Source organism: Aquarana catesbeiana, linkage group LG04, assembly GCF_042186555.1.
Source record: "Aquarana catesbeiana isolate 2022-GZ linkage group LG04, ASM4218655v1, whole genome shotgun sequence".
Taxonomy (NCBI): domain Eukaryota; kingdom Metazoa; phylum Chordata; class Amphibia; order Anura; family Ranidae; genus Aquarana; species Aquarana catesbeiana.
In genome coordinates, this window is record NC_133327.1 from 202,844,247 (window position 1) to 202,864,053 (window position 19,807).

A 19,807-nucleotide genomic window follows, 5' to 3' on the forward strand; every position below is an offset into this window, starting at 1 on the left:
TTCATGTTGCTCCTAGCAGTTAAAAATTCCATTGATGCTATAGTCTAAATTTTAGGCCAAATTGAGGTTAACCTAAGGCAGACCATAGATTATGCAATTTTCATTCAAAGCAGTAAACACACAGTTTTAATGCAGGAAGGCTTTGTACAGCAAGTCCTTAGTATAAAAAAGAAAACATCTGCTTGTCTGAGCCATTAAACTCAGGTCTGTGCCCCTAATGGGTTCCCCAAATCAAACCGCATATATACTTATTCATTTTTTTATTTTTTTTTTTTTTTTTTAGTGTTGTGTCAGTACCTGGCCTTTTCACCCAGCAGCAGTTCTCACAGCAGAGAGAGTCAGAAAAAGCCCCAGGCATCAGTCAGCTCACATCTATATAAGCTTTATGCCTTTTGGCCCCAGGACCCAGAAAAGGACTTAATAAGATTCTCAGAAAACAAGTTTGTTTTTTCCTTATCAGTCACAAACACTGGTGTGTTATATGTGATTCATTGTATTTTTTTTTTTACATAGTTATCATAGTCCTCCTAATATTTTTTTTTTTTACTAATTTCCCAGTTCTTTAATACCTTGAGCATTTCTAATTTTAAAATATCTGTTTACAATTGCATTATTACCGTTAAAAATAAAAACAAAACAATTTTTTTTGCTTTCTTGTGTTCTAGATCAAAAACATCCCAGCGCCTCATCTCTCATGATATTCATTCAAACACCTACAATTATAAAAGCACCTTTTCTGTGGAAATAGTTCCAGTATGCAAGGTTAGTTGTGATGAAAATGCATGTGGTTATTGTGTTTGTAAGCCTTGTACCCTGTGGGCTGAGTGAAGTTCATCTTTTTTGTGTGTGTAGTATTTAGCATTGTTCATTTGGAGATATTCAGTGCTCCTGCAGCCGGTGCCATCACCGGCGCATGCGCTCTAAAGGGATGGCATACCCATGCGTTCCTTCAGCGCCCTGTGCTGCAAACAGTGACTCCTGCATGCCTTTGTGGCAGTGACATCATCGCGGCTTGGCTACTCCATGGACTGTAGCCTGTGAACCTGAAAGGAAGACCGGGTGAAGATGGAAGCCTTGTCAGCAGAAGGCTTTGTTTCAAGGTGAGTTTTTCATAATGTGCTAGTATGCATTTTTCATAGCCTTCTACTCTTCTGTGAGTATTTAATTACTGTCTATGCTGGCAGAAGTTCTTATGTACATAATTGCCCTTGGTTAGTGATCTAAAGTATTAAAACATTGGAGTTGGCAGGACAGCCAGGCAACTAGCATTGCAGAATTGGAAGTCAACAATTGCAGCCTCCATGTTTCTTTGAAGAAAGATTTGCTTTACCTTTCAGGCATAAGTCAAGGTCCTGTGTATTAAATATTTCAAAGGTCTTACCAGGTGCACAGAAAATGATTTGGGGTTTATCAAAGGTTCATTTAATACTTTTTGTGCAGCCAGTTCAAACTAGCTGTCACTGTTCTATAATATGGCTTCTTTTCTGTGACGTCTGAGACGTTCATCCTCATGTTGCAAATTCTCTCATTTTAACAGCCAGGCTATGTACTTGCATTTTCAGCCTTATTTTATACTTCATGTAATATGCAGTGTATGATAGGAAATTAACATTTATTGCAGGACGCATAGCTGACATCTTTATAGAGATGAAATCTCATAAATACTTTTGGTTCTTACTGACCCTGCAGCCTTGTAGGATCTGTGATTTGGATATCTCAGGAGGATGCAGGCGATCAAGGGTAGGTCACCCTTTCATAGGTGAGGAGTAAGGAAGTGGCAGGGGGAATGCAGCAAAAATAAGGTATTGCATAAATACAAAAACAAAAATTATACGTGATTGCAAAAGAGGGAGGTAGAAGAATGTTAATGAGAAGATATGTTGCTGCTGGCGTCGCACATATATGCAGTGTCGCAGAAAGTGGGCCGCCTTCTAAGGTGGCGCTCATACTGTATATGCGCACCAGTGTTTGTGCTGGAATTATGCTCCCCAGCCCAGAGATCAACCTGTGACATCTGCAGGTCTTGTACTATTGATCGGGAGCCTTGAGATCACTGTGATTGGCTATCACTGTGATCAGTGAGCAAAACCTGCCCCAGAAGTAGGAGAACTTACTTATGTTATTTTGTGGTGGTTATGGTAATGACAAGAAGAGATAACCATTACCATTTTTCACCAAATTTATCCTGAAAAACAAGGTACCTTAATTCTCTATGTAGTAGTTCGTATTATAGTTTTCCTAACACATACCAGAGTTGCAAACCTGCTTCAGGATCCACTTTATTGATCAATTGTTTTAGAGCTCTTTTACTGCTTGTTGGGAATAGGTAAACTGTTTAATGCCCATAATCTGGGAACAGGTGCACTTTAAGGCGATTAATTTAATTGCTGTAATTGTCTCATTATTATCTGGATGTTATGTCTACCCTAAGAACTCCAAAGAACCTGTAGCAGCAATATTTTGTAAAGGGTTGAACTAACAGATTGGATTCCTGATATACTGGTGGAGAGTATTGATTCCTGTGTAAATTGTGTATAAAGTATCTGCCTTGTAAACCTAAAACAGATAATTTACTGGCTTTTTTTCATTTTGTATGCAGGATAATGTGGTTTGTCTCTCGCCAAAGCTAGCTCAAAGCCTTGGGAACATGAATCAAATCTGTGTGTGTGTTCGGGTAACAAGTACAATTCATCTGATAGATCCCAATACTCTGCAGAGTAAGTGTCACCTGAGAATGATTCTCTGTGATGTTCTGATGGGCAGTTCTTTATGGTGCTGTGACAGTGTTTGTTTCCATACAGGAAAAGAAAAATACAATATTCTACTAAAAGACATATGTTATGTTAAAATTATATATACAGTGCTGTGAAAAAGTATTTGCCCCCTTCCTGATTTAGTTTATTTTTATTTTTTTGCATATTTGTCACACTTAAATGATTCAGATTTTCCAACAAATGTGAATATTACACAAAGATAACCTGAGTAAATACAAAATGCTGTTCTTAAAAAGGATGATTTTATTGAGGGGAAAAAAAAAAATCTGTCCAAACCTGCCTGGCCTTATGTGAAAAAGTAATTGGCAAAACCCCCTTGCTAAATCATGAATGAATTGTAATTAACAACAGTTTTTGGAAAGCTGAGTTAAATTTTACTTGCACCACCCAGGCCTGATTACTGCCAGACCTGTTGAATCAAGAAATCGCGTGAATAGAAGCTGTCTGACAAAGTGAAGCACGCTAAAAGATTTAAAAAAGTAACACATTATGCCCCAATCTAAAGTAATTAGAGAACAAATGAAAAACAAAGTAATTGCCATGAATCAGTCTGGAAAGAGTTGCAAAGCCATTTCTAAGGCTTTGGGACACCAGTGAACCACGGTGAAAGCCAATATCCACAAATGGAGAAAATTTGCAACAATGGTGACTCTTCCCAGGAGTGGCCAGCCTACCAAAATTACTCCAAGAGCACACAGATGACTCATCCAGGAGCTCCTAAAAGATCACAGGACAACATCTAAAGAACTGCAGGCCTTATTTGTCTCAGGTAAGATCAGTGTTCATGATTCAACAATAAGAAAGAGACTGGGCAAAAATGGCATCCAAGGGCAAGTTCCAAGGTAAAAGCCACTTTTGACCAATAAGAACACAAAGGTTCGTCTTACATTTGACAAAAAAAATCTTGATTATCCCCAAGACTTTTGGGCAAATGTTCTGTGGACTAATGAGACAAAAGTTGAACTTTTTGGAAGATGTGCTTCCCGTTACATCTGGTGTAAAAATAACACAGTATTTCATAAAAAGAACATCATACCAACAGTCAAACATGGTGTGGAGGTAGTGTGATAGTCTGGACCTGGACAACTTGCCATAATTGATGGAACCATGAATTCTGCACGCTACCAGAAAATTCTGAAGGAGAATGTCTGGCTATCAGTTCATGACACACACTTGGGTTATGCAGCAGGACAATGATCCGAAACACGCTAGAAGGTCCACCTCTGAATGGCTGAAAAAAAAAAATTAAGGTTTTGGAGTGGCCTAGTCAAAGTCCGGACTGAAATCCCTTTGAGATGCTGTGGCGTGACCTTAAAGTGGCTGCAACCCTAAAAAAAAAAAAAAAAAAAAAAAAAAAAAAGAATTTGTTTCTTTGTTATTTGAAAAAAAAAAAAAAAAAATTTTTATTAAACATAAAGATATATACATACATAGGACAGTAGTGTCGCATATAACTAAGTGCAACTGGTGGATAATCAATCAGGTAATCAATATACTTCAGAATATAATCATCCAAGTACAGTAGCGGTAGAACACATTCCGTACCTTCTAAAACTGTCAACCAGCAGATATTGTTGTTGATCTGAATATAATCTAGCATTATACAATAGGAAATAAGATAAAGAAGGAAAGAAGAAAAGAGGGATGAGAGGGGGGAGGGGGCTTAGCCGCTGGCCTAGGGTGGGTCTTCTCGCCTGTGCCAATCCTCCCAGACCTTATCATGTGCCTCCAATCTATTTTGTAGTCTGGTTGTCATTTTCTCCATTAGCTCTATGTCTTTTATTCTGGTATAGAGGTCTGTTTGAGTAGGTGGAATCTGTCTTTTCCAGTAGAGGGCTACCAGACATCTCGCTGCTGTAAGAACATGGCCAAGCAATTTCCTGGAGTGTCGAGATATACGTAATCCGGACACTCCAAGAAGAAATAATTTCGGGGCTCTAGGAACCTGCACACCGAACAGGCGATTTAACAATAATTGCGTTTCCGTCCAGAAAGGAACTATTTTGGGACATGACCAATAGATGTGATATAAGGTCCCTCTGTCTTTCAGGCACCGCCAACATCTGTCTGAACTAGAGGGGTAGATGGCGTGAAGAACGTCAGGTGTCATATACCATAAGAAAAGAATTTTATAGGCTTTCTCTTTGTACAGTGTACAGAGTGAACTCTTAGCTTCCTGAGACCAAATCGTCTTCCATGTAGGTTCTGGAATTTCCTCGCCCAAAAACCTCTCCCAGCGGAGCATGTATGCGTGTTTACCCTGGTCAGTAATGTTGTAAGAATTTAGTATCTGATAGATATCGGAAATTAGTCCGCGTCTAGCCGAACCCTCCAATATCAGGTCCTCGAAAGGAGTTGGGGCCGAAAATTGTAAGTTCGGGGCAAATGATTGAGAATAGTGCCTAATCTGCAAGTATCCATAGAACACTTGCCGCGGTAGATCAAATTTTTTCTGGAGGTCTGTGAAGGAAAGCAGTCTACGCGTGCATGGATGCACCAAATGACCAAAGTGGAACAGATCTCTTGTCGCCCATGGAGAAGACATCTGGTGTGTAAGACCTGCAGGCAATCTGGGGTTGTAGAGGAATGACATGAGAAGTGAGCTTTCTGAGCATAGTTTGTAAAGCCGTGATAGTTTACGCCAGAGTGAACTGAGATGGAGCATGGGGCCCAAGAGCTTAGAGGAATCTACCTTCACCATCGCATTCCATAGCATGCTATTTGGATGGACTGGTGCCATCCATAGTTTTTCAATTTCTGTCCACCTATTATAAGAATGTTGGGTGAACCAGGAGGCCAGGGCTCGCAGTTGGGTGGCTTGATGGTATTTAATTAGGTCAGGGAAGGACAACCCGCCGTCTGATTGCGCCGCCGTCATGACCGATTTTGGTATTCTATGCCTTTTGTAATTCCAGACAAAGCGTATCAGATCTGCCTGGAGTTTCCTCAATTCAGCCTGTGGTATTGGGATGGGAAGTGTTTGGAAAAGATAAAGCAGCTTCGATAAGAGCCATTTTAACAGAAGCTATCCTCCCCAATAGGGAGATATGATGAGTCTTCCATTTTTGTAAGAGGTCCCTTATGATTTTGAAAAGAGGGGGGTAATTAGCTCGGTATAAAGTGGAGTAAGAAGGAGTTATCTGAACTCCCAAATATTTCAGGGATGATGTTTTCCAGTGATAGGGGAAACTTTGTTGCAAGTGTTGGGTCTCCTGTGTTGGGATATTAATGGGTAGAGCTTCTGATTTGGCTGCATTTATCTTGTAACCCGAAAGAGATCTATATAGGTCGAGTTCAGCGTGCAAGTTGGGAAGTGAAATCCTAGGTGAGTATGATATCGTCGGCAAACAGTGCCAACTTAAATTCCCTATTTCTTTCTCGAACATCACGGGACACAGAGCCACAGTAATTTCTGATGGGTTATATAGGTATCACTGGTGATTGGACACTGGCACACCCTATCAGGAAGTTCAACCCCCTATATAATCCCTCCCCCTTGCAGGGATACCTCAGTTTTTACGCCAGTGTCTTAGGTGATGGACGTGTAAAGATGTCCTGTGCTGAGCTCCAAAGGGAATATCCTAAGATCCTATACTGGGGCAAGCCAGGCGAACCGGATCCATTCAAAGTGTCTTTTCATGGCCGAATTGAATGGTACCCGGGCCTCGTGTCCGAAGAAACGAGGTTTTACCCATAATGCTTCTCTTTTTAGAGAGCTGGACCCCGCAGATCAGAAAATGGCTTTAAACTTCCTAATTTCTGGCGAGGTGCTTTACGGTCCCAGAACTGTTGGATCCCCCTATTCGTAGGGGGCCCCAGTCTCTGTCGGTTTTTTCAAACAGAGCCCACCGTGAGAGGTGAAGATTGGGTCTGTGTAAACAGCACCCTGCAGCTGGATAAGGTAAGAGGAGATTCCACAGAATTTTTGAGTTCTAGTGGCTTTTCTCCTTTAAGGTAAATGCATGCTATGCCTATTGTGACCACCGGGGGCTGCCAAGAGCACAAACCTGCACATGCTGACTGTCTGTCTCAGGTGTTGTAATCGCTGATTATGTCCCAGCGTCTCAAGCAGGCTGCAAATAGGTAAGGTGGAAGGGGGGATTTCTCATGTTTGAATGTTCCCCCCCAGGCTAGAGAGGGGCCACAGGGGTCTAGAAAGTGGTTATACCACCCGGGCTCTGCGGCCTAATGGCCACCATCTCTGAAAATAGCCGTTCAGGCAGATCTTGTTACCAGCCTCCCTCCTTCCCCCCCCCATCCCCAGCCTTTCTCCAGAAGCATGACAGGAGAGTCGGCAGTGCGGGAAGCGCTCGTTTTTTTCAAAACTCGAGGGGGGGGGGGCGGTAGAGGAGGGGGCGGGACGTCAGCACAGAGTGTTTAGACTCCCACTCAGGCCAGCTGCAGGCTATTAAAGGCACTCTGTACAGGTGCACTCAGCCTTCTGAGAGACACAGAGCTGACGGTCGCATGTAAGGTGGGACACAGGCATTCTCCTAGGCAGCATTTACTGAAGTAACACCAGACTGAGCATTGGGTAGCAAGGCTTTTAGCCAGACTACATCGCTCAGCGGGCAGTGTTCATTTGTATACCTCACACCTTGTTGCTTTGCACTATGGGTAGAAGAGGTTCAAGCACCCCAGCAACCAGAGACACTAGGGGATCTCGTTCAGGTTCTGAGGGCCCCCTGTCGGCAGCATCCTCCCCCCCTAAAGATGGGCCAGGGACGGCTAGCCGGGGAGAGCCATCGGGGTCAGGGGCTACACCTGCCTCTGGCACTTCAGCCCCTGTATATATTACAGAAGAGGTTTTTTCCTCAACCTTTAATGGTCTAGAGGAAAGATTAATGGCCGTGATTACGTCTTCACTCAGTGGAAGAAAACGCACTAGGCTTTCCTCTGTTCCCCAAGACCCTCAGACAGAGGAGCTCTGGGATAAAGGAGATGAATCCCTTTCAGAGGATCGGGATGGAACGGATGATTCCTCTTCGGGGGAATCAGGTGGAGAGGGACCCTCTGCGACTTCCCAAGAGGAGAAAGTCTTAGTGCAGATCCTCACTGGATTGGTCCGCTCCACATTTAAGTTGCCCATACCTGAAACTGCTAAAGAATCCTCTTCTGCTTTGGGGTCACTGAAACCTTTCCAAACAGCACATGCTTTTCCTGTTCATACTTTACTTGAAAAGCTCATTTATTCTGAGTGGGATCACCCAGACAAACGTTTTTTTCCGCCGAGAAAGCTTTCAACACTTTATCCAATGGAAGAAAAGTTTATTAAAATGTGGGGAATACCGGCTATTGATGCCGCCATTTCCTCCGTAAATTAATAGCCTGACTTGTCCTGTAGACAATGCTCAGATGCTCAGGGATCCTGTAGATAAAAGGATGGAATCCCTATTGAAGGATGTTTTCTCCTTAGCAGGATCAGTGGCCCAACCTGCAGTAGCAGCGATTGGAGTCTGTCAATACTTAAGAGACCATGTTAAGCAGGTCATCAAAGTATTACCTGAACAGCAGGCCCAGGGGTTTGCTAACCTTCCAGCGGCCTTATGCTTTGTGGTTGACGCCATTAGAGATTCTATCGTGCAAACCTCCCGTCTTTCACTGGGGTTGGTGCATATACGTAGAATCCTATGGTTGAAAAATTGGTCAGCCGAAGCACCATGTAAGAAGCTACTGGCTGGGTTTCCATTTCGTGGTGCAAGGTTGTTTGGAGAGGACTTGGATAACTATATCAAGAGAATCTCTTGTGGGAAAAGCACTCTCTTACCTGTCAAGAAGAAGAGTAAGCGTCCCTCTTTCAAACGGACTCTTTCCCCAGCCTCCAGGCAGTCTCGACGGCCGCCTCCATCGGGGTCCAGAGACAAGAGTCAACCCCAGGGACAAAAGAAGTCCTGGGGAAAGAAGCCTACTAGGCAAAACACTAAGACCTCTGCATGAGGGGGCGCCCCCGCTCACTCAAGTGGGGGGAAGACTGCGACAGTTCTCAGAGCTCTGGCACGAGGACTTCCAGGACAGATGGGTAATCTCCACGGTAACCTTAGGGTACAAGCTGGAGTTTCAGGAATTCCCTTCTCCTCGGTTCCTCAGATCAAATGTTCCCAGAGACCCAGAGAAGAAGCAGTCGCTCCTTCTAGCGTTAGAGCGACTTTTGTCGCAGGAGGTCATTATGATAGTTCCCGTAAAAGGACCAGGGATTGGGCTTCTATTCCAACCTTTTTTACGTTCCAAAAGCCAAATGGGGATGTCAGGCCTATTTTGGACTTAAGGGATCTGAACCGATTCCTAAGGATTCAATCCTTCCGCATGGAATCAATTCGAACAGTAGTTCCCACCCTGCAGGGAGGAGAATTTCTGGCATCAATAGACATCAGAGATGCATATCTGCATGTGCCCATTTTTCCTGCTCCTCAGAAGTTTCTGCGCTTCGAGGTAGGAGGGCGCCATTTCCAGTTTGTGGCTCTGCCTTTCGGGATAGCCACTGCACCTCGAGTGTTCACAAAGATCTTGGCTCCTCCTCTGGCCAGATTAAGGGCTCAGGGTATAGCTATCATAGCATACATAGACGACCTGCTCTTGATAGACCGGTCGGTAGCCTCTTTGAATGGAAACTTGAGGACCACGGTCAGGTATCTAGAACACCTGGGTTGGATCCTCAACTTAGAAAAGTCTTTCCTAAAACCAGTAAGAAGACTGGAGTATTTAGGTCTGATTATAGATACAAGCCAGGAGAAAATATTTCTACCCCAGGCAAAGATCACTGCTTTGAGAGAGCTGATTCTGACAGTAAGGACCAAGAAGGGTCCCTCAGTCCGCCTTTGTATGAGGCTACTAGGGAAGATGGTGTCTTCATTCGAAGCAGTTCCCTATGCTCAGTTTCACTCAAGAATGCTGCAACACAGTATTCTGTCAACCTGGAACAAGAAGGTTCAGGCATTAGACTTTCCGATGCACCTGTCGCATGCGGTGCGTCAGAGCCTCAATTGGTGGCTCATACCCGAAAACCTGCAGAAGGGGAAATCCTTTCTACCGGTTACCTGGACGGTGGTAACAACAGATGCCAGTCTGTCAGGTTGGGGAGCAGTTCTGGAACAGGCTGCAGTCCAAGGGGTATGGTCCAAGACAGAGAGGACCTTACCCATCAACATTCTGGAGACTCGGGCGATACATCTAGCTCTAAAGGCCTGGACTATCAGGCTACAGGGTTGTCCGGTCAGGATCCAGTCCGACAATGCCACAGCAGTGGCTTATGTCAATCATCAGGGAGGCACCCGGAGCCGAGCTGCTCAAAAAGAGGTGAACCAGATCTTAGTCTGGGCAGAGATGCATGTGCCATACATATCGGCAGTTTTCATCCCGGGAATAGAGAATTGGCAGGCGGACAATCTAAGTCGCCAGCAGTTACTTCCAGGGGAATGGTCTCTGCATCCCGACGTCTTTTGGGCCATATGCCAAAGATGGGGGGTTCCAGATGTAGATCTCTTTGCATCCCGATTCAACAAAAAGATAGACAGTTTTGTGGCAAGGACAAAAGATCCTCTTGCATGCGGGACGGATGCGTTGGTGATTCCGTGGCATCGGTTTTCACTGATTTACGCATTCCCGCCTATTCTGCTACTACCACGACTCCTTCGCAGGATCAGGCAGGAAAGGAAGTCGGTACTTCTGGTGGCCCCCGCTTGGCCCAGAAGGACTTGGTATGCAGAAATGTAAGGATGACGGTAGGTTCCCCGTGGACACTACCGGAACGCCCAGACCTGTTATCTCAAGGTCCAGTGTTCCATCCTGCCTTACAAACGCTAAATTTGACGGTTTGGCTATTGAGACCCACGTTCTGAAGAGTCGTGGGCTCTCAGGTCCTGTCATATCTACCTTGATTAATGCAAGGAAGCCAGCTTCCAGGATGATTTATCATAGATTCTGGAAGGCTTATATAACCTTGTGTGAATCCAGAGGTTGGCATCCCAGGAAATATGTCATAGGTAGAATCCTTGATTTTCTACAGATGGGATTAGAGATGAAGCTGGCCTTGAGTACCATCAAGGGCCAGGTCTCTGCTTTATCAGTATTATTTCAGCGGCCACTTGCTTCGCATTCTTTGGTCAGAAACTTCATGCAGGGGGTGATTAATCCTCCGGTTAAAGCGCCCCTAAACCCCTGGGACTTGAATTTGGTCCTGGCTGTGTTACAGAAATGGCCTTTTGAACCAATAAGTCAGATTCCTTTGGTCTTGTTGACAAGGAAATTAATTTTTCTGGTGGCCATCTCTTCTGCTAGAAGAGTATCAGAATTAGCAGCTCTTTCCTGTAAGGAGCCTTATTTGATTATACACAAGGATAGAGTGGTACTACGCCCTCATCCTAGTTTTTTACCGAAGGTGGTTTCTGATTTTCATTTAAACCAAGACATTGTTCTACCTTCCTTTTTTCCAGATCCCTGTTCCCCGGAAGAGAGATCTCTACATTCGTTGCATGTAGTAAGAGCAGTTAAGGCCTATCTAGGGGCAACTGCTCAGATCCGCAAGACGGATGTTTTGTTTGTGCTGCCAGAGGGTCCCAATAGAGGACAGGCAGCGTCAAAAGCTACCATTTCTAAATGGATTCGACAGTTGATCATTCAAGCTTACGGTTTGAAATAGAAGATTCCTCCGTTTCAGATCAGGGCACATTCCACAAGGGCTATTGGTGCTTCTTGGGCAGTGCATCACCAGGCCTCTATGGCTCAAATCTGCAAGGCCGCAACCTGGTCTTCAGTTCATACATTCACCAGATTCTATCAGGTGGATGTGAGAAGGCATGAGGATATCGCCTTTGGGCGTAGTGTGCTGCAGGCAGCGGTACAGGGTCCTCAGGTCTGATTGCACCCTACTTGGTCGTGGTTCCCCCCCCCTCAGGTAGCATTGCTCTGGGACATCCCATCAGTAATTACTGTGGCTCTGTGTCCCGTGATGTTCGAGAAAGAAAATAGGATTTTTTAAAACAGCTTACCTGTAAAATCCTTTTCTTTCGAAGGACATCACGGGACACAGAGGTCCCGCCCCTCTTCTAATACACTATATTGCTTGGCTACAAAACTGAGGTATCCCTGCAAGGGGGAGGGATTATATAGGGGGTTGAACTTCCTGATAGGGTGTGCCAGTGTCCAATCACCAGTGATACCTATATAACCCATCAGTAATTACTGTGGCTCTGTCCCGTGATGTCCTTCGAAAGAAAAGGATTTTACAGGTAAGCTGTTTTAAAAAATCCTATTTTCTCATCGAGATCCCGTGTATGTTCGGATTTTTTCGAATGGACGCCGCCAGAGGCTCAACACACAATGCAAATAATAACGGTGGGAGCGGGCACCCCTGGCGGGTTCCATTCGCTATCGGAAAAGCCTGCGAGAGGGCAAAGGGAGTTTTTACCTGGGATGAGGGATTGGTGTACAGATGTCTTATGGCTTGCAAAAATGGACCCTGGAATCCAATGCAGTTCAACGTGGCGAACAGGAAGGACCAGCCAAGGCGGTCAAAAGCTTTTTCTGCATCCAAGCCGAGAACTAATGCCTCTAGCTTATTTCTGTTCACCACATCTATCAGGTCAATAATTCGTCTCGTGTTATCCCTGCCTGACGCAGGGGGACAAATCCCACCTGATCCTTGTGTATTAGAGAGGGAAGTATCAGGTTCAATCGCATCGAAAGGAGTTTAGTGAAGATTTTTAAATCAGAGTTTAGAAGTGCGATTGACCTATAACTGGCACATACTAAAGGATCTTTGTCAGGTTTGGGGATTAACGTGAGGAACGACCTCTGCATGTCCACGGGAATAGTGGTTTTCTGAAAGAAGGCATTAAACATCTTGCACATATGGGACAGGAGAATCGGGAGAAATGCCTTGTAGTACTCATAAGGGAGACCATCTGGTCCAGGGGATTTATGTGAGGGCAGGATTTTAATAGTGGCCATTAGTTCTTCCTCTGTGATTGGAGCTTTAAGTGACATTAGGTCCGTCCCCTGGATTTTGGGAACTCCACTATCCTCCAAATATTGTCGCATACGATCTTTTAAATCGGGAGGAAGCGGATCCTGGGGGATTTCAGGATTATTATATAGGGTTGTGTAGAATTCCTCGAAGGCCCGAGCTATGTCTTGGGGGTGTGATAAAAGTGCCCCCTTCTTATCTTTAATTTGGTGAGGGGTGGACATGTGAGAGCGTTCGGTTAATTTACGTGCCAGAAGGGTATGGGCTTTGTTGCCTTTATCATAATATGTTTGTTTTAGCCGAAGCAGTGCCTTCTCCACCCGTCCCAGCACTAAGTCTCGGAGAGTGTTTCTGAGGCAAATCACTTTTTTAAGGAGAGGTAGGGATGGTGAGGCTTGCAGTCGGAGTTCTAGAGCCTTAAGATCTCTCTCGGCTTGAATTTTAGATGCCATCGCATTTTTCTTCATAGCCAAAGAGATCGCAATGCACCGTCCCCTGAGGACTGCCTTGTGGGCCTCCCAGATAGTAGGGAGGGAGACTTTGGGGGTATTGTTTTCTAAAAAGTAGTTCTGTAAAGTTGTCTCTAGTTCCAGTCTAGATGGGGCATATTGAAGGAGAAAGTTGTTTAGCTGCCAATTACTGGGTTTGCGGGTAGGGGTCCCTATTTCTATTGATATAATAACTGGGGCATGATCGGACCGATCTTGTTTCTTTTAAAGCATTTTAAACCGCACAGTGCTTGTGCAGTGCCATTTTTCCTTTTCTAAGCTGTAAAAAACGTGGTTGATCCTGCCTGTTCCTGTGTCCCCATGTGTGTCCTGACCACGTTAATCATGGCTGCTGATCCCTGATTACCATGGTCAGGTTATGTCCCCCTGTCATCCCACTGCTCTCCTCTCTCCCTCCTTCTCTCCCTTTCAGCTCCTGCGTGTGAGCCGCCTCTCCTCTTCTATCGCCCGGCAGACATCAGAGAGGGAACTCGGCCCCTCCCTTTGTAGTGCATAGATTGGAGAGTGACAGGTAGTCATTTGACCGCAGATCGGCGCGGTAAAATAAGGTATTTAGAAGAATTTTTAAAAAGCACAAACAATGTGCGGTACGTTTTGTTCTAGCAGTGGAACTGGCAGTGATTGTGAACACTGCCTTTACAACCTTTTTACATGGAGCATTCATGCTCGAAAACCCTCTAATGTGGCTAAATTAAAACAATGCTGCAAAGAAGAGTGGGCCAAAATACCACCACAGAGATGTGAAAGACCCATTGCCAGTTATCACAAACACTTGATTGCAGTTGTTGCTGCCAAGTGTGCAAGGGTGGTACAACCAATTATTAGGTTTAGGAGACAATTACTTTTCACATAGGACCAGGCATGTTTGGACAGCTTTTCCTTTTTTTTTTCTTTTCACCTTAACCACTTGACCTCCGGAAGATTTAACCCTTCTTCATGGCCAGAGCATTTTTTGTGGTACGACCAGGGTGGCTGTAAATCAATGATTAAAAAAAAAAAAAAAATTAAAACAAATCTGATTTAAAAAAATTGAAAAAAATCAGATTTGTTTTAATTTTTTTCGATTTTTTTTTTTTATTTTTTTTTTATTTAAATCGACTTTTTATTTTTTTTTATTTATCAAATTCATTTTAATAAAATGCTTTTGGAGTAAAAATCTATCTAATCTATTTAAGATACATTAATAATTTAGTTTATTCAGCATGAGATGGAGCTTAGTTATGTAGCATGAGGCTGTATATTCTGCAATACTTACATTTTTGGTAAACTCGTTCAATTAATCCAAGCTCTGCAAGCTGAGATAACATGCACTGCATTGATGCATTCACACAATTTCACAGTAACCATGAGATAAAACAAAGTTCAGGAATATTCCTTTATCCCATTGTATTGTCTATGTACACTACAAACTGTATGACTGAATTGGTTCTGATATCGCTGTTTTACTAATCTAACAGCATATTTTTCTAAATGGGGAAACCATTTTGTTTGCAAATATTAAAGATTCGAACTACCAGTAAGAATAAGTCCTTACATTTAAAGAGCACCTGTCATTTCAGATCCATCATGGCAGCCCCTGGCATCCACTCACCTGCTGCCGTCACATCCCTCATCTTGTTGTGTCACTGCCTCATCACCAGCCTTCCCATTAAAGTGAATGAGACTATCGGTGAGTCAACAGCGGGTCAGAGGAGGAGCCGCTGAGGGACAGAGATGACAGTTGCTCTTTATCTTTAAAAATTATGATTTAAATTGAGTGGATTTAAATCAAGCCTTTTTACTATTGATTAATTCAAATCCACACTGCATTACTTTCACTGACAGTTGCACAGTCATGCAATGCTGTACCCTGGGGGGTAAACTATTTTTTGCGGGCAATGTCTGGTGTTAGCGCTTCAGTCATCATGGCACCATGCTTGATATGGTGTCAGGGTAATTGAAGCACATTATTTCTATTATTATATTGTAGTAATAAATCAAATAGTTCAACTTGCCATAGTGAATACCAAATCAGTGGGAGCCCTGAGCGTGTCACTTGCCACGTTGCCTTCCACCAGATGCAGAATGTCACTTGCCACGCTGCTTGCCACCACTGCATTGGTGAAAGCACTGGTCTATTTAGACAGGCCTCTATGCAGCGGTGGGTTCCGAATGTGCCTTCGTCTCACCCCATTCAGAATAGCAGCAGCGGTTCTAGCTGTAGAATGGATAAAAATATGGAGGTTGTCATTGCTCATTCTGAAAATGCCAGGTGCCTGGCTGCCATGCTGATCTGAAGCTGTGCCGTCACTGGCTACATGCTGCTACATGCTGCTCCAAGGCACGGAGGATCAGACCCCGTGGGGGCAGCCAGGCACTCAGCAATTTCAGGGTGATCTCTGGCAGACTTCCAGCAAGCACTGTGAGTGGAGCGACCCTTGTGGTATGTCAGGCAGACAGCTGAGGGGATGAACTACAAGTCCCAGCGCACCCCACCTGTACTCCCACACACAGCTCACCTGTTACCGATGACGTCACATCTCTGTGGGCTCGCCCCTCTGGATGTAGCAGGGTGTCGCCCTCCTCATGCTGCAGCCAGTCTCACCTGGCAGTGGGAGGATTAGTGACTCCTCTGGCTGTCACTCTCTGGCTCTGCCCTCGGCCATTCCTGATTAGCTGGGGGGGGGAGAATCTGTGCCACTGAATAAGGAGAGCTCTATGCTCAGTTTTCTCACAGCAAGAAGCCGCAGGAGAGCGGTGATGCAGGGCGGGCAGTGAGGGATGATGTCATCTCTTTGCTCCCCACCGCACCTCCTACACTGAGGCTGACAGAACACCGTCTGAGTGCGGAAGAGCGATGATGTCATCTCTGCTTGCCCGCTCGCTTCTTCCATCCACCCAGCTCTCTCATGCAGGCCGCCCGACTCTTTCATGCCGGCCGCCCACACCCGCGGCACGGCTGCAAAACTGCCACGGCCTGGTAGAGGGCCGCGGCCCGGGGGTTGACGACCCCTGCTATATAACATCTCCAATATAAAAAATGTAATCTAATTTCTTCATAAATTTAGGCCAGTATGTATTCTGCTACATGTTTTTGATAAAAAGAAAAATCCCAATAAACGTATATTGATTGGTTTACGCAAAAGTTATAGCGTCTACAAACAATGGGATATATACTGGAATTATTATTTTTTTTTTTTTTTTAATACTAGTATGGCAATCAGCAACTTGTAGTGGGACTGTGCTATCGCGGCAGACATTCTGACACTGATACTTTTTGACACTTTGTGGGAACCAAAAGTGTCAAAGTGCTAAAAATATGCACAGTCCCTGTACTAATGACACTGGCTGGGAAGGGGTTATATATCTAGGCCCATCAAAGGGTTAAACGTGTGCGTAGCCAGTGTTTGTGTGTACTATTTGTGTTGGTTTTTATCAGGGACACAAAATCCATCACATCCCTTGTTTACATAGGCAAAGCTCCGTTCTGTGTGATTTTTCCGATGTTCGGTGGGTGCCTCCAGACCTCCATTGGCCAGCACCTGCTGATTGGCTTCTGCTGTGACAAATCTGAGCAGATGCAGTGCACGCGCCCCCCCCCCCACCTGGAGGTGCAGATTCACATGTGTATATATACGTGATTCTGCGCAGCGCGACCGCCCTGTAGCAATAAATCTGCTATGGAGCGGTCAGCAAGTGGTTAAATTAAATCATCATTTTACTACATGCTGCCCGTGCTATAGCCGAAAGACGGCTACAGTGCGGGCCTTAATTGCTGGGAGGGTGTCCATGGACATCCTCCCGAGCAAGCACTGTCTGTGCGTCCCTACGGGTCACGCGTGGTGCGCTCTGTGATCAGCCGTGTCTGAGACTTGGCCGATCACGGATCAGAGTAAGGGGTCGATCCCGGCCCCTTACCACGTGATCAGCTGTCAGCCAATGACTGTTGATCACGTGATGTAAACAGAAGCTTGGTAATCGGTATTTTTTTTTCCCCCTCGCGCTGAAAAAAAAAGCCGATCACTGGCTTCTGTCAGAGGGACATCGGTCCCTCACACAGAAAGCCACGGCTGCATTTTCTGTGCCTACCAGTGTCAGCTGCCAGTGCCCACTGTGCCACCCATCAATGCCCACCAGTGCTGCCAATCAGTGCCACAGATCAGTGCTGCTTATCAGTGTTACCTACCAGTGCCACCCATCAGTGCCGCCGCATCAGTGCTTATCAGTGCCCATTAGTGCCATCTTATCAGCAAACATCAGTGAAGGAGAAAAATTATCTGTTTTCAAAATTTTATAACAAACCTATGAAACAGTTTTGTTTTTTTTTCAAAATGTTTTGTTTTATTTAGCAAAAAATAAAAAACCCAGCAGCAATTAAATACCACCAAAATAAAGCTATATCTGTGTGAAAAAAATGATAACATTTTCATTTGGGGTACACTGTAGCATGACCACGCAATTCAAAGTGTGAGAGCGCTTAAAGCTGAAAATTGGTCTGGGCAGGAAGGGGGTTTAAGTGCCCAGTAAGCAAGTGGTTAAAAACTGCATTTTGTAATTACTCAAGTTATCTTTGTGTAATATTAAAATTTGTTTAATAATCTGAGTAAGTGCAATAAGGTGTGAAAAAATAAACCAGAAAGGGGCAAATACTTTTTCACAGCACTTTATGTATCCTGCAAAGATGTTTGCCACAGCGAGGAATCAGATTGCTTCACATGCAATGTCTAATGGTTTGTGGACATGGGCATCAGACCCAGGAGGAAAATAGATCACAACATGCTTTCAGGGTAAATGGCTTATGTTTGAGATCATTTTGACTCTATTCTCTTCATTTGTTCACTGGAGGAGGGGGGGGGGGGGGGATTGATTCAGATACAGCAGAATAGGGCATGCTGTGTTTACCAGAACACAAAGAGAGTGCAGCAGTAAATACAAGTGAACACTGTTCTGGAAAATTCATTTAAAAATGTAAGTGTCACTTTTCAAACTGCTTCAAAAATGTAGGTCAAAATAAAAAAAATTAAAAAAATAACCCTCCCACATGTTCATGGCCAGATCAGGTGACACACCTCAAGTTTGTACGCACTGTCCTGGCTCCCTGTCCTTCTCTGTTGAAATATATAGATTTATATATAAATCTATATATTTAGATATATAGATTTAAAGAATATGTAAACGGAACATTTCGTATTCCTGATATGTGCCTGCTGTACCATGTACTTGTGCGAAAAATTATCCTGTTCTCTTTTTATATTGCTTTCTTTGTGTGAAATCCCCGGTGTTCCTGCCAGTCCCTCTATTTTCCTATTAAAAACTGACCACTACAGCATGGTCAGTTCTCTCGCTGTTTTAAAAACTCGGCCTACTCTCCAATGACTTGTCCTGACACCCCCTGCACAGCCATCCACTGGGAAGACCAGTGTGCTGCTCTTTCTTTTCACCCAGCTCTTATGCAGCTGATAATAGAGGAACTGTGATAATTGCACAGAGCAGGTAAGTATAACATGTTTTTTTTTTCTTTACCTTTTTAGAATCACTTTAATGATCACTTTGATCTTTTAGTGACTACATAGCTGTGTTTTACTTGGTGTTTTTCTCATCTTCCTGGAGTTCAGCTTTAAAATGTCTTCAGTACTGCATGACTATTGACATGGATATCAGTGCTATTACATTAAAGTGATTGTAAATTGATTTATTTTTTTAAAATAACAAACATGTTATACTTACCTGTTCTGTGCAAGCATTTTGCACAGCACAGCCCCAATCCTCCTTTTCAGGGGTCCCCCGGCGGCTCTTCTGGCTCCTCCTCTTCATCAGATGCCCCCCACAGAGAGCCGCTTTCCATGGGGGCATCCATGCTGGCGCGCTCACAAGTCCCGCTGCTGCATCCATTGACACAGACCGCAGGACTCAGCCCCGCCCCTCGCTCTCGTGTCACTGGATTTGATTGACAGCGACGAGAGCCAGTGGCTCCCTATCAATCTATCCAATGAGGACAGAGACAGTGGCTGGAGCTGCTGGGCTCGTGCTCATCACTGGAACGGATAGGTTCAGGTAAGAAAAAGGAGGCTCTGGGGGGCAGCTGCAGCACAAAAGGTTTTTCACTTCCCGACCGCCGCACGCCGATGTACGTCGGCAGAATGGCACGGCTAGGCAAAGGGGCGTACCTGTAAGTCCCATTGAATTTCCCGCCGTGCCATTGCGTGCGCGCCGGCCGGGAGCTCTGTGAGTCGGGTCGCGGGTCCCACGGACTTGATTGCCACGGGCATACCTGCGATCGCCTCACGGAGATCGGGAGCAGAGATCAGTGACGTGTCACAGCTAGCCCACCCCCCCCTACAGTTAGAAAACACTCCCTAGTACTGACTTAACTCCTCCCCGCCCCTAGTGGTTAACCCCTTCACTGCCAGTGTCATTTACACAGGAATCAGTGCATTTTTATAGCACTGATTGCTGTATAAATTACAAGTGTCAAAAATGTCTGATGTGTCCGCCATAATTTTGCAGTCATAATAAAAATCGCTGATTTTAAATAAATCGCTACCATTACTAGTAAAAAAAAAAAAATAATAAAAATGCCATAA

At 44.6% G+C, this 19,807-nt stretch overlaps 1 protein-coding gene across 1 annotated transcript in view; it reads left to right on the top strand.

The window, feature by feature from the left end:
* NMD3 (NMD3 ribosome export adaptor) overlaps nucleotides 1-19,807 on the top strand; it is a 108,559-nt gene that overhangs the window by 56,901 nt on the left and 31,851 nt on the right. The window contains exons 9-10 of the mRNA XM_073626117.1: nucleotides 666-762; nucleotides 2,600-2,717. Coding sequence (XP_073482218.1) covers nucleotides 666-762; nucleotides 2,600-2,717 — 215 coding nt within the window. The remainder of the gene's footprint in view (nucleotides 1-665; nucleotides 763-2,599; nucleotides 2,718-19,807) is intronic.